Source organism: Desmodus rotundus, chromosome 4 (genome assembly GCF_022682495.2).
Source record: "Desmodus rotundus isolate HL8 chromosome 4, HLdesRot8A.1, whole genome shotgun sequence".
In the NCBI taxonomy this organism is placed as follows: domain Eukaryota; kingdom Metazoa; phylum Chordata; class Mammalia; order Chiroptera; family Phyllostomidae; genus Desmodus; species Desmodus rotundus.
Window position 1 is genome coordinate 89,918,668 of NC_071390.1, and position 25,746 is coordinate 89,944,413.

Below are 25,746 nucleotides of genomic sequence, written 5' to 3' on the forward strand. Positions count from 1 at the left end.
TATACTAGCATTAGAAAAGAAAAGGACAAAAAACTGTTTAAGTTAGGAAATGTTCTGTAGACTTACTTAGACAATGACTTGTAACATCTGTAAATTAAATTTAATATTTCTCTAATAAGTGTGGGAAGTTTCCTCTCCAGTCAGTAACTTAACTACTTGTGGGTTTGCCTCTCAAGTGCTTAGTGCTGTGGGTGCTCCTGTGCCCACATTTGGGAGTAGAAATACCCGGGCCTCTGCTCATACAGCACGTCTGACTCCAAAGGGAGAAAAGCTGCCCAGCACGCGTGCTCAGTTCCTTATTTCTTTTAGGCTGAATGGCTTAATTTCATGGCAGCAATGCTTTTATTTTTCATTCCCATTTTCAGAAAATGTTTTAAAAATCTGTCCCCCCTGCTTTTAATCTGATATTAGTACTGTTAATGGTTATGGCAATGGATAGCACTATCTCTTGAATCATCCATTATGCAAAAACAGAACCCATCCTCGCTGGTGGACACCTGTGGTAGGCAGAATAATGTGCGCCTCCCCACCATCCATGCCCTCCTCTCCAGAATCTGTTGTTTAACATGGTGAAGGGGACTTTAGGTTGCTGATCCGTTGACCTTGAGATGAGATTATACTGGTTTATCTGGGTATAATTACATGGTCCATAAAATTGCAAAAACAAAAGAAATACTTTAAGTTTACTTGATACAAAGCATATCTCTGCAAAGAATACAGTTCTGTTTCCTGATCAGATCTTATAAGAGTTTTGTGCTGAGTTCTTTATGTATATGTCTCCCAACTTGTATAAATTATCATTGATACTTGGGCATTTCAGTTATGGAGTTCTTAAAATATTTTACTGTAAGTACCGAAGGGATAAGGTCATGTATGAAGACATTTAACCTCTCTGCCACTTAAATAGTGTATTTTCTTTTTCTTTGTCTCTGCAGTACTCTCTCATTCTTCAGAGTTCTCTTATTAGCTTAACCTTCTCTCCAGCTCTAATCTGTTGTTTTATACTTGTCCATTTTACATTTTTGAAGTAATAATTAACTATTTCATTTCAAAGGATAATTTTCATTAGTTTCTTTCTGCTTGTTTATTTTTTATCTCATCTTCTATTTCCTTACATATTTCATGCAGTGTTCCTTAGCTTTCTATATCTGAAAATTCCAACATCTGTAATCTGAAGGGGTTAAATCTAGTTGGATTGTTTCTCTTGACTCTCATGTAGAGTGGCTGTTTCCTTTTGTTTTAAGGAATTTATTCTGTGGGATCTTCTCTTTCTTCCTCTCCTTCTGTCCCTCCCTTGCCTTCCCACCAGCTTGGAGATTTCCTCCTGTCAGAGCAAGAACATCCAAACCTGTAGAGAATGAGCCAAACTGAGGATACACCTAGAAGTAAGATCTTAACAAACTAAGAAAAATGCTTCTTAGAATGGCAGAATGAAGGAGGAAAAGTATGGAAAAATTACTTGAATGTGGAGAAGAAAGTAGTGCAGGGATTGTGGGAGTTAACAAGATTATGTGCTCTCTGAAGGTGGTTTCTCTCCTGAGAGGTGTGAAAGAGCCATTTCCACAGAGGTTAGCCAAGATGCACAGAAAGGGTAGACCAGGCCCGCTGCAGGCAATGATAAACCTTTCACTAAGGAAGTTACATGCCTGGGCTTGACTGCTGGCCAGGGCCTGCACTGTTAGGAATTCATGATCGGGTCACCCTGTGAGGTTACTTGCCCTGGAACTCCTTTTTTGTCCACACTTGTGAGCCCAACAATGCATTTGCTTTTTATTTCTTATATTTTACTTAAGATCAACTTGCATGATGACAAGATTTCCTTCAAAATACCTGGTATCTCACCATAGTGGTGAGATGAACAGTTTTCTGCAAATGATTTCTTCAAGAGAGGGTTTGTATTTGACTTTGCTAGGAGTCGTGGTGTGCTACCAACGTAGGACAAATTCAGTGCCATTCAGTGACCCCGTGAAATGGTGAAACCCTAGGTTCAGTTCTTCTAGTTTTAAAGGGGTCAAAGTTTAGATTCTGGATCCCAGCGCTGCTACTATTCTTAGCCCAGGCAACAGGCAACCTGGCTTTTGAATATGTCTTTTTAAAAAATTAAATATCATATTGTTGTTCTATTACATTTGTCCCATTTTTTCCACCTTGCTCTCCTCTGCCCAGCCTACCCCCAGCTCTCACAGTCAATCCACCCTGTTGTCCAAGTCTGTGGGTCATTCATACGTGTCCCTTCCTCTCCCCTCTCCTTCCTCCCCTCCCCCCTCCCTTCTGGATTTCCTTAATGCTTATTTTTCCCTGCACTCATCTCAGCTCATTCCTCCCTCTTTTTTTCCTTTCTTCCCTCTTTTCTTTCTTTCTTCCTTTCTTTTTTCTCTGCCTCCTCCCTCCCTCCCTGCTTGGAGATTTCCTTTATTTCTTTGTGTGCCCAACAGTACAGGGTGGGGCAAAAAGTTGTATGGAAAATAATACAATGATTAATAAATAATAGTACAAGAATAAACTCTGTGTTCTACACACTCACAAATGTAAAACTACTTTTGCCCCACCTGCACATTTCGTTTTGTTGTGTTTTATCCAAGTGTAGAGTAGCACGGGTCCCTTCAGAGTAGCTGGTATCCCACTGTAATGTGGAAATGGAAAGTATTCTATTCTAACCACTGTGAACCCATTGAGGTTTTTCTCCCTGTGAAAGTTATAGGTAGAATGAAGTGTTCAATAATTTTGAAGTAATATTACAAACATTCAGAATCCACAACCAATTTTAGATCTCAAATTTGAAAAGAGGACAGCATAAATTAATAAATAAATACAAGTAACATGTCTGTATAAAAGGAAAACTGGCTAAATCTACTTTAGATGCAGTAATTGTTTCTTCTCTGGAGAAAAAAATGATTAAACAAATCTGTAGTGCTGTGAATATACTAACAGTGTGTTTTGGGATTTAACAGGTCCAAAGGACTATAGCTAAGCAGATTCAGATGGTGAAACAGATTGGAAAAGGTCGCTACGGGGAAGTTTGGATGGGGAAGTGGCGTGGCGAAAAGGTGGCTGTGAAAGTGTTCTTCACCACGGAGGAAGCCAGCTGGTTCCGAGAGACAGAAATATATCAGACAGTCTTGATGAGGCATGAAAACATTTTGGGTGAGTCTATATAGCCGTGTTCAGGGTTTTCTAGCTTTTCTCTATTTTTCTGTTGGCATCTGCATATTAACTCATCCATCTAGATCTGTTATGAAATATATAGACATTTTCTTCTTGGCGTGAGCCCAAGAATGTCACAGCGTCTAGTGGGAGACGGCACAGGAGGAATGACTAGACACTCCCATGAATGAACCGTGGGGTGGAAACAGAGTACTCTCAGTATGTTTTTCTTGAAGGACAGTAAATGTAAATACAATAATACCAGCATTTCTTACGGTTTCTTAGGGATTTAAAGGAGTACATGTTTGTTTAAGTGTTGTGAAAAGTTGCAAGAATTTTATCTGCAGGGTTTATTTATATCCAGAGTTTATATGGATAATTGACTTCCTTTTTTTTTTTTTCCTCCCAAGTTAGAAATAATCTAGCTGGATGACTCGACTGCAAAGAGTTTAAGCTAATCTGAAGTGTTTGACTCAAGTCCCTGTTTTATAAACCATGTCTTATGTGTAACTATAATATAAAACCATAAACTATTTACTATTAACTTAAAATAATTTAAATATCAACAACTGATTAGAAAGGAGTCATGTTTTCATGTCAAAACTCTTTTTTTTAAATTCTTAGACAAGGATTTTATTTATTTATTTTTAGAGAGAAGGGGAGGGAGAGAGAAAGAGAGAGAGAGAATCATCAGTTGCCCCAGTCTGGGTTGAACCTACAACTCAAGCATGAGGTGTGACTGGGAATTGAACGGTGACCTTTCGCTTTCAGGGATAATGCCCAACCAGCTGACCCATACCTGCTAGGGCCAGTGAAAAACTCTTAATGGTTCTCTACCCGTATTGTTTTGATTGCCTCTGATTGGTATTAGTAATTTCATACTGCCATAAGCAAGATCAGAAAACTGAATGAAATGCTAAACAAAAGACACCTGTGACAAAGAATGATAGTTGAGAATATGATATTCCTGACAAGATCCATTCACAACACACTTAGCTACAAACCTTTTTGTTTTCTTTTCTTTTAGGGTTTATTGCTGCAGATATCAAAGGGACAGGATCCTGGACCCAGCTGTACCTGATCACGGATTATCATGAAAATGGTTCCCTCTATGATTACTTGAAGTCCACCACCCTAGATATTAAATCAATGCTGAAGTTAGCCTATTCTTCTGTCAGTGGCTTATGTCATTTACACACCGAAATCTTTAGTACTCAAGGCAAACCAGCAATTGCCCATCGAGATCTGAAAAGTAAAAACATTCTGGTGAAGAAAAATGGAACTTGCTGTATAGCTGACCTGGGCCTGGCTGTTAAATTTATTAGGTTAGTATCAAGGTGAACAAATATACTTTTTATGATTCTTTTCTATCACTTTTTATAGATTATACATTTTGTAGTTCAGTGCTTCTAGGATATTTACTAGAGGAGAAACTTCCACTAATTTTGACTTTTCTTGGGAGGGAAAAAAAAAAGAAATATTTTATTTGCAACACCAAGTGGTTCAGTTCTACTATTTCTGTGGGTTCAAAACAATGTCAGTATATTGGCTGGATTAATAGCTACTGTGAAGCTGTTTAGAAAAGAGGTAGCTAATGTTTCTGATTATGTGGTCAGAATTCTAGGTAACATTCGTAAGTAGGAAAAGATTTCAGGAAAGATCTACAAATTATGTGGTGAGAAAGGCGATGTTTTTTATATGATAGAAGAGAGATCATTTGCAGAGGTGTTTTGGGAGAAATGTTAGAAACTAATGAACGAAACACAGCCAGTATTCAGCACTATTATACTATAGCATAAGCAGTGACCCTAACACCTGAACACACAGATCAGCACGAGTTATAAACAGCCGTGTTCGAGCCTGGGTGATGTCAGCTGCTTGCCCAGAGTGGGGAGGAGGACCGCCCCGCTGCGGCTCCATTGCGCTTGCCCTCTCAATCCAAGCAGCCGCTTTCATCCTGCAGATGATTCAGTTAGAAGAAACGGTTCCTCTGCTTTGAAAATAAAACAACCAAACAAAATGAATTTGCAAACCACTGCCTTAGTGGGATCATCATATAACTACGTTTTTAAAAACTAAAAGGCTTAGCCTTTACTAAATTATGGGGCAGTCTTGATGATTTTTCCCAAAGGTGACTCTATAAGATGTAGAAAAGGGCACAAAGAAAAAGTCATGGAGATGATTAAAAGTTTGGAAAAATGACACTCATGAGAAAGAACTAATGAATTGGTATTTTCAACCAGAAGTGAAGACTAAGGAGCGGTTGAATAATAAGGCCCGAATATAGGAAGGTCTTCACCGTTTAGAGAACGGCAAGTTCAAGTTCTTGATATTTAAAACAGTGCAGTAGGAAATGAACTGTAGATTTAAGTTAGAAATGTGAACCTCCTGCCAATAAAGATTATTAAATCCCTTCTCACTTCTCAATTCTTTTCTTTTGTTGACCTACAACCCTTTTCAAGTCTTTTTTACCAGAAAAATATTTCCCACTTTGCTTCTCAAATTAATAGTCTCTCTCTTTTCTTCCCATGTTAAATTTCCTGGTAGTTCCAAAGAATAATCTGCTTTCACAAGCCAGTCATTCATAACACCTTGCAATTTGGCTTCCGCTCCATTCTCTCCTGAATCTCCTTTATTGAGGGCACCGCTGATCTTTGTCACCGCAAGGGTTTTTAATTTAATTTACTGATATTTAGAGAGAGGGAGCAGGAAAAAGAACTAGAGAAGAAGACAGAGATAGATATGGAGAGAGAGACATCAGTTTGTTGTTCCACCCATTTATGCATTCATTGGTGGATTCTTGTGTGTGCCCTGACTGAGGATTGCATCTGAAACCGTGGCGCACAGGGGCGATGCTCTAACCACCAGAACCACCTGGCCCCGGGGGCCCCAGGGCTTTCTGATTGTCACTTTACTCTCCGTGATGCGTAAGCCTCTCTTCTTCCTGTTTCCGTCCTGTGCCTTTTTAGTCCTGTTCGCCTTCCTTCTCTCTAGAGCTTCTGCTCTGTTTACTTCCTAGAGTTTTCTCACTGCTAGGTTTCCTGCTGTGTCTGCTCTTCCCTCCTAGTCTCCAGTTTCGTTCGATCCGCTCTTAGATGTGACGTGCCTGACATTTCCTTTGTTGCCGAAATTTTTGGTTTGCTCAGTTGAATAAATTCTATCTCCATGATAGTCCCCCGTGAACTGGGACAGTTTGGGTCCTCTCTACCATTTTTCCAGAGTCTGGAGCAAAGCATTTTATGGTTCCTTCTTATTTGTAACCTTTTCTGTGTGCTGCTGCCAGATTCATTTTCATGAAGCATAATGTTGGTCATCATAATATTTTATAGGTTCTTAATGCTTTGGGATAAAATGTAGCTTTTATTCTGAACACTTTATGCTTTCTCTCATCTCCAAGTGCTTTTACCATGCTTTTCTCTTTACCTAAATACCCAACATCCCCTCTTCTATTTAGGTAACTACTGCCTACCTGCACAGTTTATTCCTTTGGGATGCCTGTTGTTACTCCCTTACAAGTCTGACTTTGTTAAGCTTCGTAGGAGTGTGTCCTGCTGTGTGACCCTGTGCACACCCTCGTGACGTTTCTCACGTTGGTGTACAGTAGTCACTGACTACTTACCTGTTGTTCACATTGGAGACTAAGCTCCATGAAGGTAAAAACCGTGTTTTCCTGAAGTTTGCATCCCTAGTGCCTTTCCTTGGTGCCCATTACTTAGGTACTGATTAAAATTTTTGCATAATGGATAGATTAATGATTTCATAGGGACTAAAGGATGGGGGGGTGGGGACACACCTTTTCTTAGCTCCAGAGATCCTGCATACTCTGGATTAAATCCACCTCTCTGGTTTTATATTCCACAAAGTTTCCGACTTGTATGTTTCCTTCAGCAAAACTACTACCTGCATTTTCCCACATGTATTCCATGTGGCTGCTGCCTTGTTTTTGATTGCATGGTCTGTGCTTTGGGCCACCCTTACCTCTCCATGTGCCTTAGTCTGATCTCAGAGTTGCCTTTAAGTTACCCTGCTCACTCCCAGCTCAGAATAACGACATCATCTCTCTACTCCTGTAGCAAGTCCTGTCCCTTGACTGTCCAAAATCATAATTAATTTAGTACACGCTCATCTTTTTACTAATCACTGGGCATCTTGAGAGCAGGATCCATGCCAACTTAGTTAATGTGTCTCCCATTTGACATGACTTAGTAAGTTACTCATTATAGATATTCCAACATCATTTTGAATTAGTAAATGTTGGCATATAAAAGTCATTGACAACTCATTTTCTTTATAGACCTTAAAATAAAGAGAAAGTGAGTATTATATTTCTGAAACTTAGTTCTGCTTAATGTAAGGGGAACAAACTGAAGGACCTCTGAAATTTCACGCAAGCCCTGGTCCTAGGACGTGGAGAGGAGTATGTGAAGGGATAAGCGATTTGTTTAGCATGTATAGACCAGCTCGTCCGCGGAGCGAAATGTGAGGCAGCTCACCCAGGCGGCAACTGTGAGGGCTGGGGACACACAGATCTTACTCGGCCGAAGAGCAGCTGTGAGACCATTTGCCATTCTGTGCCTGTTTCCTCTGCCATTAAGTGGAGGTTGCTTTTGATAGTTTCAGATGTCCTTTTCACATTTTTATTTTCTATATTTCAAAGGAACTTTGCTCTTCTCAATTTTTGAGCCTCACCTTTAAACCTTGCTTTATATGTTTCTTTGGCTTCCACTCTTTCCCCGACTTTCCTATTTTAGGAGTGCACAACACAGGAATTTAGAGCATTTTATTACAAGTGGGATCAAAACTAACCCAGGCTTGAGTTCTTGGACCTCATTTGTGAACTTCCTGTGAGAACTTACTCTTTACCCTGGTGTCTGCATGGTAAGTGCTCTCTCAGGCTTTTAAGTCATTTCTGGGAAGTTCCCAGGGAAGTTGAGAGCCGCAGAGAGAATGGACTGTGCTGTAGTGATTTCCTGCACATAGAATTTTTTTTATCCTGAATTGGTTTCTTCATGCACTGTCTTGAAAATGATGTAAGTGCTGATGCACTTCCTGGCCAACAGAGATGTAATCCAGGTGATGCTGTGGCAGCCATCACCATTACCTCAGATCTCTCTCGGGAGGAGAAAACAAGGGTGCCTACAGTCCCTCGAAGGAACTTAACAGAGCTTTTCACTTTTTACACTGGAGAATCAGGCAACCCTACGGGTACTTTAGTGTCAGAGTACTATATATACATACTATATATATTCAGAAAAAAATATATATAGTCAGAATATATATATTTAGGGGGGAAATAAATCCTGGCTTAGGGCCTCTCAGGTCTTAAATTTTAAATAGAAAACCTACAATGAAAACCAGGCTATAATACCCCATCTCTCAGTTGGTGCTTGCCCAGTTGTCCAAATACAAAGGAGACAGCCCAGCCCAGAGGGCAGAACGGTTCCTCGGTGTTTCTGATGTCGCAGTTTTGAACACTGTGTCTGGTTTGTGTACCTAGTGGTTTTTGAAGAAAGTGACATGGCTAAATGACTTGCCAAAGTCACAGAACTAAGCCAATTGGTGGCTGAGTCCGCTCTCCCAGTCAGGGTCTCTGCAGCCATACCCACCTCCTACTGAAGAGGTTTAAGTTCTGAAGTTATGTTTCTAAGAAACCCTGAGATTTCTCAGGACTTAATGATAGAAGCAATGGATCCTGTTGAAAGATGCGATAGCATCTTAATATGACTGGGCAGAGCCCAGCGCAGCAAACCTGCCTCACAGCTGTTTACAAGGTGCCCAGGAAACACGACGGGGTGAGCACAGCCCCGTCTTCCGAAGGCTCGTGAGAATCTTTCATGCTTTGGGAGGTCGTTTCAGTCTTCCTAAGAGGTGATTTAATATTCTCTGGTGGTTTACATTTAATATCCACGTGCGGTTAATTTCAAACACCACTTGTCAGCCACCAGCAAAACCATGGCCTCCCTCACAGGTCTTTGACCTCACCCTTCTTTCACTGTTCTTAACAGTTCAGTTCTTAATTTTTTTTAAAAGCTTTTAGATCATTAAAGATTGTTTCTCCTCTTTCTCTGTGACCTTTTTATCTCCTTTCTCCTTCTCTCATCCCTTTCCTGTCTGTTCCAGGCATCAGTGACAATGGCTGAAGGCCCTGCTTTTGCCCCCAGGCTCAGTAGGGTGGAGTCACCTCCTTGGAGACCACCCATGCAGTTCCCAAGCTGTCTCTCCTGCGGATGGTGGGCCCTGTGTGCAGCTCTCAGGAGACTTTCAGTGTCTCTTCCGTGCACGGTCCAGGGGGAGTGTGCACTCCGCTGAACCAGGCAACGGTTCAGGGGAAGCATTTCTGCTATGAACATATAATTAGGAGTGGCTTAGCTACCATGAGAAATATCTCTCCTTTCCTGTCTGTTTATCTTTGTGTCACAGCATCCCTAAGTCCGTGCTCCCTCCCTCCTGCCTAAAGCAGTTGCCTTGAGAACTTTCACTTGAATGCCCTCCTGGGTCAGAAGTGCCGCTCAAAGTGTGCACCCACTCGGAGGCTGTTTGCTCCTCAGTGTAAACCTCTTACTCCACCATCTGGCTTGCTTTCTGTCTTTTCCTTTTTAAATCGTACCACTGTCATCAGGGGACTTTGGTCAGAAATAGGAACTTTATGCAATCCTAGCTGAGGACACTCTGCTTTTTAAGAGTCGAGTACAATTAGACCTTACTATCCCCACTGCTACCTAGTACAGTAGGGAACTCAGTGTCACTCCGGGCACATCTGGGGATTCTAAGGAGCTTGCTTTCCTTTTGCCATATGAGCCTTCTGTCTCTGCTGTACTTTTTATAGGATGATGTAGCTGCTGGTTTTTTTCTTCCCAAACACCACCGGCTCAAGGTACATGTTGTAGGTTATTACGTAAAATGTAGTTTCAGTGTCCATGGTACCAGACTATTTTCCCTGATGTGTTGTTTCCTACAGGGAGTTAACATTTCGTGACAACCCTGGGCAGACGAGGAGCCCCCGCTTCTCCCCAGCCAACCTGTCCTTTGTCCCCGACCTTCCAAGCCACTGTTCATTTCTTTAACATTTTGACTCTTTTTTCAAATCCTCACCTGAGGACATGGTTTTTGATTTTAGAGCAAAAGAAAGAGGGAAAGGGGAGAGGGTAGAGATGAGGGGGAGAGGGAAACATCTATCAGTTGCCTCCCATTCGTGCCTCAACCGGGGATGGAAACTGCAATCTAGGTATGTGCCCTGAGTGGGGATCGAACCTAAAACCTTTTGGTGTACACTGGGTCACACTCCAACCAACTGAGCCACCCGGCCAGGGCCCAAGTTACTGTTCATTTCTCAGAAAATTTTAGGTGTTTTTATTTTATCCTCTCCCAGCCCCACTGTGCCGAAAGTTCACAAAGAAAAACCCCCTTTAAAGTGTGATTCCAAAACAAAAGAAGTTTTTTTTTTTCCTTGAGAAGAATTTACTTGACATCGCTTAATTTATTTTATTTTGTCCCAATTATGTTCTTATTTTTCCCCAATCTAGTCAAGCCTGTATCACAGCGGCACTCATACTAACGGGGACAGAAGTTACGATGGCAGCATTAACTAGAAAAACACAAATGGGAAAAATATCCCGTGATTCCCGAAACACACTTCTTCACTCGTGACCCCTTTATGCAAATATTTTCAATCCTTTTCCATGGGAAGGGAGAAGAGAGATCATGTTTCCTTACACCGAATGCAGTGCCCATGGTCTGGATGGAATATTTTCAGTTCTCCCTGGTAGAAATTTGTTTTCTCTGCAATTTTGTTGTTTATTGAGATGATTTTTTGATGTTCTGGGCCTTATGCCTCAAACCTATGCCTTCATCTTTGAGACGTCTGTTTTTCTTGTACCTGATCCTCCTGAGTTCTTTTTGTTTAAAACGTTTCATTACAATATACAGGGTGGGGCAAAAGGAGGTTTACAGTTGTGAGTATGCCAGCCAGAGCTTATTCTTGCATTATTATTAACTTGTATTATTTTCTATATGAACAACTGTAAACCTAATTGTGCTCCACCCTGCATTTTAAATATAAAAAAAATATAAAAATTTATACTCGTAATTTAACATTAACAAATGTTACTAGTTTGTTCATTTTATCTGGTCTTTTTTTTTTGGTCAGGAGTGGGGAGAGAGGGAGAAATACCGATGTGTTGTTCCACTTATTTATGCATTCATTGGATACTTCTTGTATGTGCCCTGAGCGGGAATTGAACATGTAACCTTGGCATATTAGGATGATGCTGTAACTGACTGAGTACCCAGCCAGGGCTGGCCTCTCTTTTTAAAAGAAATGCAGTGTTGAAGATAGCCCTGTTGCATTCTCTTCCCTTTTTTATTCCCCTTTATCCCTGGCAGAAGTGACCAGTGTCCTGAAGTTGGTATTTATCTTTCTTGCTTATGATTTTAAAATTTGACTCCATATATGTGTAGCCACTGCAATACACAGGGTTGTGTTGTGGGTTTGGAGTCCTTTTCTCTGACTCTGCTCCCCTTGTGAGTATCCATCTCTTCCTGCCAACCTCCTTTCTCACCCCTTCCCTCCCTCAGTGAAAAGGAGGGGGTGGCGCTGAGATGCCCTGACCTTTCCTGCTTTCCTCTTTCTCCGGGGCCTTCTCCTTCAGTTTCTCCCTCCGTGTTCTGCACCACTGGACTCTACTTCCTGTCTTTGTCTTCCTTTGTTCTTGGGCCTCCAGTGTTCAATCACTTTAATTTCTGTTTGTGGCCTTGAAGGTTAGCAAGCTCAGTTTTCCTCTGCCCTTATTTGGGACAGTTACGATGATATTTCTGAAAACCAGAGAAAGAAATGCAGTTTAATTACTGTCAAATATAGAAACACTCCTGAGGGAAGAAGAAGCAGAGCTCTATATTTTGGAGGAGCTGATACTATATGAATTACTTATAATTGGCATGTTTGTTATCTGAATGTAGCACTAAAGGCAACTTTACCTTTGGGTTAAGAGTATTTTTTGCAAAATTTGCTTAACAAAATTCTATTTATCCTCCTAGATAACAGTGATGCCTCATTTTATGATCTGTACATAATAGAGATTTTTATGTTTCTCTTTAAATTATCCCAAGTGAAGTTTACTGTAAACAGGAGTTTTCCTTCTTTCATTTAAAGTGTACTGTTCATCTACCGAGTGCAAAGCGCTCTGTGAATGGAGGTGGGTCGGGGCTGTGCTCGGAAGGGTCATAGCAAATGCTCATGGCGGCTATTCAGAGCTCAGAAGAGTTCACAGAATTAGGCTGGAAGGCAAATATTTGTTCAGACACTACAAGGTGAGGCTATTTATTCAGGTACCGTGAGGAACGTCACCTAGGGTGGGAAGAGTGGGGGGAAGGAGGAATGGTCGTGCGCAGCGTTTCATGGCCTGTGTGAGGAACTGGTGTTCGGGGATTTGATGCACGTACAAAATCCTCGGCTGTATGTTCTTTAGTATTTGAAAGGTATAAGAGCTTAGGGTGAATTATGTATAGTCTGGCCATCACAAGTATCAATTCTGTTATTAGATAACAGTTACCTTTCAGTATTCCCATAGATGTTTCAAAGTCACACATTCCATTAGCTTTTCCTGACCTCCCAATCCAAATAAAACATTAAGAAGCTAAGAGTAAGAGTGGAAAAGAATAGTCTGAAATCATTATCAGCTGTGGTCAGGGTATATTGTTGACCTAAATGCACTCGGGGTGGTGCTTACCTAAGGCTGTCCTTGGCTCACTTTCTCAGTACACATCCCGGAGTAGCACAAGCTCTCTGCTCTCTGCTTTCCGTCTGCACACCCTCTTGTTCGTTTCTCTGCGTAAAACTGAGAACTCTCCCCCCGGGCCAGCACTGTCTTCCTCTAACGATTCATAATTATAAACCATGAACACACGCACAACACGTGAATGAATACCTAGTGTATGCTCACGAGAGAGGTGTGAGTGAGTGCGAGGGGAGGAGAGAACTTACGTTATCATTGAAGATGGGGCTTTTGCGGCATCTTTTCAATCTGATGTTTTTCCAGTTTCTCTCAGTCTCTTCTTGGCTCTCCTGCCTTCTTACCATTTATGATTTAGGTGCATAGATGACATTTTGCTATTGTACCCTGCAGGATAATACTAAGAATTAATGTTTTAACTTCTTTTCCTAGTCCAAAAAGAGCCCAGAACACTAAGACTTACAATTACAGATGGTAAGTAAGCAATACCAGCTGCATAGTCTTTTTTCATTTCAAAAATTTTCACTTTAACTTTTGTTTTAGGAAAGTAGATTCCTTTCGAGTCGTAACGTCTAGAAGAGCACAAGGGGCCTTCGGGTATACTTGTGACCCTTCTGCGGCAATAGCTTTAGGCTAAGGATTTTAGCTGGAAGTGAATATTAAAAGATGTTAAGAAAGAAGCTGTAGGTTTATAAGGTCTAGTAACTGTAGACAGTTTTGAGATATACAGGGGGACATTTGCCACCCTTTAAATTTTCCTAAATGACACTACCTGCTTTATGTCTTAGAAAATAGAGATTGAAGCAGTAAGATCAAATCCGGACTTTATATTCCCCTAAGCCGCTAGTGCTTCGGCAAGCTTGGCATTGTCTGTTGCTCAGCACGACGAGGCAACGCTCCGTGTCCCCAGCTCTCATCTGTGCTGAGGAGGAGTAACACGTCAGTGCTTGGGAGTCAGTCAGGGTGGCGAAAAGAAACGGAGAGCGCTTTCTTGGGAATCGGGGTAGGAAGACTTACCTAAGATTTTCCACAAACTTCAGGTTAATGAGTTTTTGCACCTTTTTCTTTTAAAGTTTCTTCACCCATCAACACTGGGGTGTGTTGCTCTTCTTCCTAGTGCCGTCCCCTTCCTATGGGGGTAGTTCTTGTTAAACCTGCACCGTGCGCTTAGTCCTGTGCTGGCAACAGGTCTCACCTCATTTAATCATCAACTTATCGCGCGGTAGTAGTTCAGCCGCTTCTCAGCTCCGGGTCGGAACTGCGGCTCCCGCTCCCCGCACGGAGGGGGCAGTTCTCAGGTGCCCACCTGCAGGTTGGGGCCTATCCCATCATGCTCTTCCTCCCAGTCCATGGGAAGCAATAACAAATACTGTGAAATTTTCATAAAGCTAAAGATATATGCAATTACTCCTTTCATCCTCTTATTAAAATGTGTTATTTGATTTATGAAATAGTAGTGATAGTAGAAATCTTTTTCATAGGCTCCTGCTTGTCAAAGGAAAACATTTGCAAGTCTGTGTTGGTTCTCTCTCTCTCTTTCTCTCTGTTACTTGTTAGTTGATCTAAAAGCCTCACAACACTTGGCTTAAAAAAATACTGCCTCAAGTAAACCACGTTGGCATGTTCCCAATCCAGTGTTAAGAGCAACGTTATTAAAATATGAAGGCAGGAGTGTATCTTTTAGGCACCGCATTGATGTTTACAGTTATGTAGAGTCCGTGTTTGACCTAGTGGTGATGCAGTTGTACACGCTGCAGCTCCATTCTGACTGAGTGTCATCTGCATTGGGTTTTTACCTGTGAGTAGTTGATATAATTGTTGACAAGAGATATTCTTCAAGGAAATGGTATTCCCTGAAGGGATATATCCTTTCCCATCTTCCACCAAAGCTGTGGTTCAGGAATCATCTGGGTTTGTTACCTGTTGGTCTTCTTCCATACTGACGGGGCTCTGCTTACTTTTCCTTAGTGACACCAATGAGGTGGACATACCACCCAACACTCGGGTCGGCACCAAACGCTACATGCCTCCGGAAGTGCTGGATGAGAGCTTGAACAGAACTCACTTTCAGTCCTACATCATGGCTGACATGTACAGTTTCGGGCTCATCCTTTGGGAGGTGACTAGGAGATGTGTGTCAGGGGGTAAGTAACTGATACTGCCGGGCTACCACGAATCCGTTTTGCTGATCAGAAATCAAAGTTCTGTCTACAAAATGAAATTTTCTTTAATTTTTCTCTTTATTTCTGTTAACTCAGTCACAGTCTCTCAGCAAATGGTATTTCACATCAGAGAATTATCTTGGATTGCCTTCTTCCCTCTACCTCTGTCTCAGGAACCTCTTCTAGACACAATGTCAACCTCCTCTGCCTTTGCAAAGATCACCCCGTTCTATTTTATGTATTATCTCGATTCTCTCTTGAGCCCCTTCCTCCAGCAGTTGCTTTGTCAAGTCAGCCCCCTTCTCCATCCTGTCCAGCTTCTTCTTACCGGTCTGCTGGGCCCCACCCCCAACGCCAGTGCCCCTTTTCCTGGGGCTTCCTCTGCTCAGATGAATAGACGAAAATATGGGGTGGGAAGCTCATTAGTTAACCTCCCCACTTCTTAACTTTCTATAATATTTCCTCACAAAGCAATTTAAAAACATCAGGTTTCATTGAAAGGAAATTAAAGCCTAAGAATATTATTATCGGTCATGGGAATTTATTTTACAAACATAAGGTTTCCCTAGTAAGACTAACTGAATAAGAAGGCATCCTTAAATATTCTGAGATGTTGTTATTGCCTATAGTATTTTGCCTACTGCTCCATAATTTGTCTTTTAGTAGATTCCAACACCTTTCAGGCGAGGAGCTGAGCCTTAGGCTCTTTAGCACCCTAACTGCCATGTTTATGGTTTTACTCGCGGTCGTGCGTGTGACGAAACCCCCGTGCTGCTGCTCTTCCTCACCACGATGGCCAGAGAAACTCACCTTCGTGAAAACCCGAGCTTGCCCAAGATTCGGGAAGCGTGGCCTCCTCTTAACGAACACTGGCATTTGTTCTTAGCCCTGCCATTTGTTCCCTGTGAACCTTTGCCAAGTTACTAAACTTTTTTTTGTTTCAGTTTTCTCACCTTAAGAAGGAGGTGAATTGTTATTGTATTACGTCAGACGGTTGTGAGGTTTTAATGATTGTAAAGAGAATTAAAACTACCTGACCCATAAGTAGTCCTCAGCACATGGTAGCTGTTATTTTAAACGTTCATTTCAGCTGGTAGAGCCTTAACTTACATCTAGAACCCTATTTACATATAAAGGAGAAACAGTTAATCAACAGGCATTCATATTTTTGTAGAAAGGTCATCTTTGGTGATGCAGTCTCTTCTGGCCACTCTGGGAATTCTGAGCTTCTCACAGACTTATGTTAGAGTAGAACAACACCTTCCCTCTAAAGTGAGAGAACTCCTCTTGTCCCAAAGGGGAGTTAGTGTAGGAAACTTTTCCTATTCAAATATTGTATAAATCTCCCGTCATAATTATGGAGAAGAAAAGAAGTAACCAAAATATCGATGAACTGCCTGTGCCTTGATTTCATGTTTTATGAAGAGTAAATGAGCATATTTTTGAGTAACATACTGATACTTACTTAAGACAGGTCTATGGAAGTTGAAGGAGTTAGAGCACAAGGTTACACCTCTAGCTGCGTTTTCCTGAACATCTACAACAAATGGGCCTTGAGGGCCCTGCGTCTGCAAGTCTGTGGGGCAGAATGTGGGAAACATGACTCTTAGCTTAGAAACAAGCTGGGGTGGTACTCGCTTCCTTAGGGCCGTCTTGGCCTCTGGAGATTTGAGGGGCACTAAACTGATCTCTTATCTCTGCACGAGACTGATGTGTGTTTGTCAGAGGCGTGAGAGTTCGGTTCTCCCCCATGCTGACTTAGACTAGCTACTCGATCCCTCAAAACCAAGTTTCCTCATCTCGGCAGTGTGGGAAATAAGGCTGCCTCATAAACGTGTGTAAGAATTTAATACGGTACATAAATGTTGAATCCCTATGTGACACCTGAAAATAATATAATACTGTATGGCAACTATACTTTAATTTAAAAAAAAGATATATATCATACCTACTTTCGTGCCTGGTACATAGTAGGCTCTCAACAAATCAGTTTCTTTTCCCAAAAGGGCAAAGCACACAAAATTCTATTCTCCAACACTTTTTTAAAATGAAGATGTTAGAAGTTTTGGGCTAGTCTTTCTAGTCCATGTAATTTCGGGTGAAGCAGACACATCCAGATATATGCCTTTCACACTTGGAAGGAAAAGAAAGAAAGTTTTGAGGTTTCAGACACAATTAAATGGCAGCTAGTAGAGACATTTTGCTAACATAATTGGATGATAAAGACAAATGATTAAACTTTGATTAACTCGTCATTTTATATGACTTGGCCTGTGTCTGTTGTTCTACACGCACCTCTCCCAGCGTGGAAGCGCCAGCCAGCCAGGCAGTGGCACTGTCCCCGGGCACTGAGAAATGTGAGCAAGACGGACGGGCTTTGCCCTAAAGACAGTTCCAGAGCAGCTGTCTGGGGAACTGGAAAGGAAGGAAGGACTGGAATGAAATGATCCTCTCCCGTGTGTTAGACTCTGTGTTTTTTATTATCTCATTAGAGATGGAACGCAATGGAAGGCAGTGCTGTCATAGATAATATAAATAATTCCGTCCTGCGGTCTAAGCAGAGGGCAGAGTAAGTCGTGGGTTGGAACAGTCGGAGAAAACCTTTGAACCTTCTGGTCCTTTATAGTTGTGCATGAGTTTGAGTTTGCTTTTTTAAGGGCATAATGCAGGCTCCAGGTTTTGTCAGAGTAAATCCCCAGTGAATTTAGTGACACAGTGGATAATCTGCCAACCCGCGTGTTAGGGTGAAAGGCAGTGACATTTCTACCAAAGATGATTTAGGATAGAGAATAGGGTGCTCCAAAAAGATTGTTCAGGGCGGTATCCTCTGAGGACAGAGGCTTCTTGTAATTATTGTGAGGAGTTAATCAGATGGGTTTGGAAAGAAGCCACAAGTAGCCTGCTTTTTAAAGAACAAGAGGAAAAAGGTAGGATTGGATACTACGAAAAATAAGATAGCCTTTATAATGATAAGAGCAATTTCCCTAAAGATGACAGATTTGCGTTTCTTAACCTTTCTTTTAACAATACACATTTTTCCCTAATAGTAATGTATTCTTTGTAGTTGGTTTGGATAACTACAGAAAATTTAAAGAAAAAGGTCAAATAGTCTTTGCACTTAAAAAATCATGGTTAATGTTTTCAGGTGTGTACAATTCTCCTCTCCCAATTTTAAATGTGCAAAATTGCATTCTTACGATTAAGCATAAAAAATGTAAATGTGATATTTTTTTCAAGTAGAATATGCAGCCAAGTTTATTGTATGACTCATGACCTCACACTGCCATAATAGAAACAATCACATATTACACAATATGAGTTTGGGATATGCCTGCCAAGTTTGCATGGAGATTTAATATAGATTTTTAAAAATTTGGCATACAAGAGCCTTTATAAAATTGGAAGTAAATTTGAGATGCTTGTTTTACTTAGTTTTTGGAAATTAGAAGAATGTGTTGAAGACCTATAATATTATGTTTCATTAGGTTTTCTATTCATTTTAAAACTTAAGTGTCATCTGGGCACATTTTTCCCCAAGATTTATTGTGTTGTTTTGCAGCCTGAATTTGTCTTTAGTACCCATAGAAACTTTTTTTTGAGGACAGTGTGTATGTTAGACTTTCATTTGTACTTCGTAGAAAAAATAATTAAAAAATCGTGTTTTCAGGAGTAGTGGAAGAATACCAGCTTCCCTACTATGATCTGGTGCCCAGTGACCCCTCTTTCGAGGACATGAGAGAGGTCGTGTGCATCAAGAAGCTGCGTCCCTCGTTCCCCAGCCGGTGGAGTGGCGATGAGGTAAGCCTTGAGGAAACCACATGCTATGTAACTTTTCCCTTTTTGCCAAAATTCCAAATTTTCATTACAGGAATTCTTTTTTTTTTTTTTAATAAACTGTCCTCTTTTAAAAGTTTTATTTATTTTTAGAGAGAAGGGAAGGGAGGGAGAAAGAGAGGGAGAGAAACATCAATGTGTGATTGCCTTTCATGTATCCTCCACTGGAGACCTGGCCCGCGACCCAGGCCTGTGCCCTGACTGGGAATCGAACCAGTGACCCTTTGGTTCGCAGCCCATGCTCAATCCACTGAGCTACACCAGCCAGGGCAGGAATTGTTTTTCTTTGTTTTGATGGTGATGGTAACAACACCACACTGTAATAATTTGTAGTATGGTATATTATCTGTTTTTTTTAAATTTAATTTTGCCACTTCCAAAATATATCAAGTGTCTTAACATTTAGCCAGCATAACAGATAACATAATTTCATTTATTTGTGATGTCCTCACATTTGCATAAAGGCTTTATTTCTCTGTGTGTGTGCGTGTGTGTGTGTTTAAAGCATCATGAATTATCTCCATGACAAATCCACGTACAACATTCTCTCATTTTGATGACAGAGAAGATAGGCATCTGAGAAATGCATTTTTCTACACACAAAAGTGGTTCAAGGTGACCTAGTTTGTTAATAAGGATGGAGAGATGTGATTTCAGCAAGTCCACATGCAACTGGACTGTAAGGATGTAGTGGTGAAACCTAATGCAGGTCTGTCTGCTCAAAAGCTGTTCTGAAGGAGGAGATGAGAGGGGCGGGCCTTGCCTTTCCTGATTCCTGGGCTCCGCATCCTCTCCGTCCGTTCTCCAGCTTGCAGACTCGCCCAGACCCTGGATGCTCTGGCAGACGGCCACATTCAGAGATGTGTTTGAAGCATCAAACATGTACCGGAGTCAGTGCAAACACGTGGGCAGGGCACTGTTTATAAAATAATTCTTCAGTATTAAAGGCATTTAAAAATATCCTTTGGTTCGTTGGTTTTATGTCTAGTTACTGAAATGCTAAATAATACATTGTTTTCCAATGAACTATGCAGAAAGCTTTATGAGATGCTGGAGTTACATTACATTGAACGTGGTGATGGGCATTGGTATTACCCCCGATTCCTTCACCGAGGATTTCTGACAAAGTGAAATTGTGCTCTTCAACAGGAAGATCAATAATTGATGTAGGAGAAAGTTTTAGCCAGACTCTGCACAGGTCGTTAATCTTGTTCAAGGCGACCGTGTGATGCTATTATTGTAGCAGACAGCTGTGATTCAGGAATACCGTGCTTGTTTGAATAGTATGGAATTAGAGAAAAGATTTAAGCTTATCAAGTGTTGAAAACAATCTGAGAGTGTGGAGTGGCATACAGACTGTTTGGGTATTTTTGTATTTATTTAATATTGACTTCAAAGGCACTCTTCTTCAATCAGCAAAACCACCTGCTTGCTCCTATCATAAGGGAGACATGAAAACCTGTTTTAGTCATTTAAAATTTGCATAAAAAAATTTTTATGAAATTTTGTCCGCCTGGTTTTAAAAGTATCTTTTAAAATGTATTCAAAGTCTAGAAATGCAAAACTAAAAGCCAAATACGTATCACGGGCCAGCCTGGCCCATCATACACACATGTCTCTAACGCTGCTTGCGGTTTCCCTCCCTCCCGCAGTGTCTCCGGCAGATGGGGAAACTGATGACGGAGTGCTGGGCCCACAATCCTGCCTCAAGACTGACGGCCCTGCGTGTTAAGAAAACACTTGCCAAAATGTCGGAGTCCCAGGACATTAAACTTTGATCCGAGGTGTTGGGGGGCATCACTGGAGAAAGTCAGATCTTCTTCTCTTTGTGGGCAAAGCAAAAAATGTTCCAGAGGCATCCACAGTACAAACCTTGAACGTAGCCCTGCTTCCCAGTGGGTTCAGCCTCACCTCTCAGGGAGCAGCAGCCTCGACAAAGACGTTCCCAGAAACAGATTTATCGTGTCTGTAGGAGGTTGAAACTGCTTGGGTACCTTGTTCAAGAAATGATGCTTTTTGCTTTCTAAGAAAGCCCCATATTTTGAGATTGCCCCCGTCTTTTATCCCCAAAAGATGCTTTAATTTTGCCAAGATATAACAAATAATTTAGGTGTTTTAAGGTTTATACTAGTATAGTTTAAATAACAATGAAAGTTCTTGCCAGAAATTCTGCTCGAAAGTAAATTAAAATAGTTTTTCCATCGGTAAAACTGTATTGCACTCTACAAACCAAAAGACAGTCTGTGAAGTTGGAGAATGCCGAGTGGAACTCTCGGAAAGCCCCTGCCCACCCCTTCATACCACTTTGGCCAGCCCGCTCTGGGGGCCGCCGCAGCAATGTGAATGCACCTGGGTACAAACACCGCCTGTCTGGGGCCGCCTGCGGGGGCTCCGGCAGGTGACCTTTGCAGCTTCAGAGGCTATGGAACAAATGAAGATTTTATGTGATTCTAGTAGAGGTAGTAAGTGTCAGTGTTCTTCTGCAGAGCCACGTGGTGTTTCTGCTTCTGTTGGGTGTTTCTTTCGTGGTGGAGTCCCTTCCTTTTCATTAAGCGCAAAGAAAGCCTTTTTTCTTCTTTAATGTGCAGAGAATTGACCCATGCGTGCTTTTGATCTCTCATTGAAAAGTTCAATATTGAGTAAAATTGCCATCCGTTGCGCTGAAGACCACAGGCTTTACAACAGAGATAGTGGGCTCTTGTGTTGTGAGACCATGTCAGTAGGGAAGAGGGTGGGGGTGCCCAGGGCTCGTTTCTCATGTATGCAGAAGAGCCGATCTCAGAAGCACAAGGGGAAAGTGATGCGCACCTTACTTTGTATAGATAAAACCAGTTTCTTTTCGTTATTGTCTGTCTCTTTTGTGTCTGAGTTAAAGAGGAGAAGAAGCATATGTCAGGTTAATTTAACTAAATTTTAATTTAAAAAAATAGATATGTATAACCTCCAAATGGGACAGCAGAGGAGAGCTATGGAGGCCACAAGATGGTGTGGCTGCTGTGATTTGTTTTGCTAGAATAGATGTGGACTGAGTATGCACATCGTAAGTGATGATTTCACACCTTAGGGATACTGACTCTATTTTATTTTATTTTCATACTGTTCAGTTCACTTTTTAATTTATTAATTTTGTATTCTCTGTGGCAACTGTGCAAAACATCTCTTCACCTAGTCACTTCTGCCAGCTTTTCACTTTGAGCAACGGGAGTCCAATCATTGACAGGGCCCGTGTTCCTGAGCAACAGGACCGTGAAGTTCAAAATCGCATGCGGCCCCTCACCTTCATTCATTTACATGTCCTTACTATGGCTTTCGTGTGCTGCTCAGAGATTCTGTAGTTTAGTAAGGAATTGGGAAGTGCTTTCCCCTCAGCCTTTTAAAAAAAAGGACGTTTCTTCCAGACTACTCCAGGGGGCAGTGTTTTATAACACATTTTCACCACTTGGTGACTGCAGGATGGACATTTTTTGAAAATTTGACAGCTGCATGAAAAATGGGAAAATGTTTTTCTCACTTCTGAAGTCGGCCTGCAGCTGGTGGCTTGTTCATTCAGAAAACATCCTAGAGCAGAGAGTGGCTGTGAGCTGTGCTCAGTCCGGGAGGACGCTGAGAGGGACCAGTGTTCCACCGGCAGCCCGCGCTCCCCAGTGCTTCTGGCCACATTTTCTTTGTTTGTAACAGAGAAGATTTTTTGATTCTTGAATATGAACAAAATTTGTTTTTTAAAAGATTAAACACAGTCGGTTCCCAATGTAGTTTTAATCAGAATGCTGCTTTTGGTGATGTTGAAATAACCTGACTGGCAACGTGATGGTTGCTTTCTCTTGTGTCAAAATGCGTTCTTTGTGACGGCCTAGGAGGAATATGTGGTCTGAACTAAGTGTGATAATCATCTGAGCCATGGAGAGAAACTCCAGTGCCTCTGACCAGATCATCTGCAAACAAACAAGTACACATTTATGCCAGTTAAGTGGGGACATGTTTAGGTTTCTTGATTTTTCCTAAATTTAAGTGAGGTTGGACTTACTTTTTAGACAAAAATGTGTGTGCTTTTTGGTAAGTTTTTGTATACGATAACTTCAAATCAGAATATTTTGCTGGGAGGTGATGACTTGATAGTAAACTAGATTTCTAGGGAGGTGTTGGTTCTAATGAAAAATAGCAGGAAATTTCTTCTATATTACTTGATTAGTTGCTTCGGAAAAATCAGTAGCTTACGTTCTAATTCTCAACCTGATTTTACTCACCAGGAACATTTAAACATTATTCCTGAGATCCTTCAAAACATCTGTTTAGTTATCACAGTCTTTCATTGCAACAAGAATTTATTTATGAATAGATTTTCTGTCTTCCAAAAATTCAGCTTACTTAGAGAAGCCTAAATTGTTCTTAAAGAGACTACCTACTCACTTCCAAATAATTCTTTATCATTTTAAAATTTCTAGTAGCTCAGAAGTGAATTGTATTGTATTTTATTTTATTTCCTTTTTGTTTTACCTTTCTATGTAATAAATGGGAATCTGGAAATTAATAATGTAGTTGATTTCTTACTGTAAGGACTATTTCAAAGACGAAGATTTTCTCCTAGTCACTCCCCCAAAGGAACCCTAAAATACTAGTTGCTAGCTAATATAAGTTTTATATGCTAAGATGATCAGGTTTATAGTTTATTATGTGTGTATATTTTCTACAAATATATATGTATATATAAATATTATGTTCAATTTGGAGTCTGGCACAACTCCATTTTGTGGATTAGAGAGTTAAATATTATGGATGATGAAGCACTAAATGAAACATAATATTTATTTATGAAAGTTGTGTAGATCGTTAACTCACAAGTAACAGTGCTATGAACATTGTACGTGAGGAGACAGGCTTGGACCTCCTGGAAAGCACCGCTCAAAAGTCACTAGTGACCATTCTTTTTACTCAAAACATGAAGCTGCTTAGAAAACATGCTAAGATTTTAGTCACAGGGAATTCCTTGTTTCACCTGTGTAGTCAGGTGTGGCAAGGACGGGATAACAGCCGAATTTCGTGTTTCTAGAGTCATGCATATCCATTAGACGTTCCAGTGTTTTATGTTGTTGGTCTGTTCTAGTTTTTCTCTGTTTGTAGGTGGAAAGGCACCAAAAGAAGTACAGTTTTTAAACTTGAATAGTTCTGTGGTTACAATCCTTAGAAAACTCAGTCATGTAGCAATGGAACTGAACAAAATGGCACCAGAAGTGATTTACTATAGCAACTATGATTCCTCTTATAAAACAAAACAAAACAAAACAAACAAAAAAAAACAATGCCATATTTTTTGGAGAAGAGTTGGCAATATATAAAGGGTTTTGTTGTCTGTTTCAAAAGAAGACTCATTTGTGTTCTTTTGGGGAACCAGTGCCTTATTGAATTTGTATATACTGTAATTATTCAGGACTAGGGAACAAACAATTGTATTTGTTACAAATTGTTTATGGCTTTGTTTGAACATTCCCCCAAATAAAATGGTTTCATTCTCCCCTTGGAAAGAACGTGTGTGTTATGTTACAGTTGTGCCTTTTTTCTGTCTTTGAAAATGCCACATTGTAATGGGCGGGAAGGTGGCCACAGAGAGGAGCCACGTGGGAGAGAGCGCGCCACGGTCTGACGGCTTCTGTTTTCCCTGTGATGAGGAGGCGCAGTCATTTTCTGAGCGTGAGAAGAGAGATAAGGGAAGGCAACGGTTTAAAGAAGTGAGCGCTGTACTGTGGAGAATGACAGCCAGATGGGCCTGATTGGGATCAATGTTGCTCAGCTTAGTGGGTGAGGGTGTGGCCTCGGGACCATGGACAGCCTGCACGTGCCTCCAGGCTCACTCACTCCCTAGGCTGAGTGACAGTAGGCACGCTCTCACCTGTCAAAGACTCAGTTTCTTCCCCTTGAAGATAAGAATCCCACTACTGTCTATTGCATGGAATGGTTCTGAAGATGAAATGAAATCTACATGCCAAGCCCCTTTTCTCTGTAGTTTTAGGATTTCATTTTTTCTACCAGCACCCCAAATGTGGGCGTGGACACTGCAGTAATTGGATTCATTCCGGGATGGGGTTTACCAGGCATGTGGAGCAAAGGGCCATAGAAAGTAAAGATCATCATCATCAAGGTCATGGCTGACATTGTCCAGAGTTGGGGAAGGATTAAAGGGGAGCCCACTGATGGGTGGAGGTAGTGCACTGGCAGCTTTTGAGAAAGAGGCTGTGGTCAGAATGAAGATTCAAAGAGGAAGCGGCGAGACTAAGCACAAGACTAAGGGTGGGACTGCCATGGAGGGTGGATGTAGTGGACAAGGTCACAGGTGACGAAAGAGGGGCCCGAAAGCCAGACCTTTGGGTCTGTCTTTGTGGATGTTTGAAGCCCCCAGGATGGTGGCACAGAGGGACAGACACAGAGGGAGGCCAGATCTCAGCTCTCCAGTAACCTCAGCTCAGAGAAGGTTTCAGATGGGGCCACCAGACACTTTCAAAATGTTTCCAGGGTATCCGGGATCAGCTTTCCGAACGGAATCCCAGCTCCCAAAGCTCCAAATTCGGAGTCGCCAGGTGATACTGGGCTGAATGGGCCACCACACGTTTTCTTTCTGAAGTACTGCTTTTTCTGTAGCTGAATTTTCATTCTTTTACATGGAGTTGAATCCTCTGGTTCAGCCACAGGACTGACTTCTTCCTTTCATTCTCCCCAGGTTCTAGTTTGTACATTGTCACTACTTCCTGAGCCCTGGCAAACATTCGCGCCTGTGACCCCAGCGTTGAGTCAGTCTTCAGTCACTCTGTCCCAGTTCTCAGGAGGGAGAAGTTTCTCCGTGTGGGCACGATTGCTCACCAACACTGACTGTTAGGGTGGGGGCTATT

At 41.4% G+C, this 25,746-nt stretch overlaps 1 protein-coding gene across 9 annotated transcripts in view; it reads left to right on the forward strand.

Annotated features, from left to right (window-relative positions):
• The window catches only part of BMPR1B (bone morphogenetic protein receptor type 1B), a 349,197-nt gene extending 324,824 nt beyond the window's left edge, over nucleotides 1-24,373 (forward strand). For 7 of the 9 annotated variants that reach the window (XM_071221262.1, XM_053923237.1, XM_053923239.1 and 4 more), the window contains 6 exons: nucleotides 2,952-3,144; nucleotides 4,172-4,469; nucleotides 13,305-13,346; nucleotides 14,841-15,016; nucleotides 18,702-18,832; nucleotides 20,521-24,373. In XM_071221262.1, the coding sequence (XP_071077363.1) occupies nucleotides 2,952-3,144; nucleotides 4,172-4,469; nucleotides 13,305-13,346; nucleotides 14,841-15,016; nucleotides 18,702-18,832; nucleotides 20,521-20,646 (966 nt within the window). In that variant the 3' untranslated portion in view covers nucleotides 20,647-24,373. The remainder of the gene's footprint in view (nucleotides 1-2,951; nucleotides 3,145-4,171; nucleotides 4,470-13,304; nucleotides 13,347-14,840; nucleotides 15,017-18,701; nucleotides 18,833-20,520) is intronic. The other 2 variants (XM_053923241.1, XM_024574916.3) reach the window with 1 other exon arrangement.
• The last annotated feature ends 1,373 nt before the right edge of the window (nucleotides 24,374-25,746 follow it).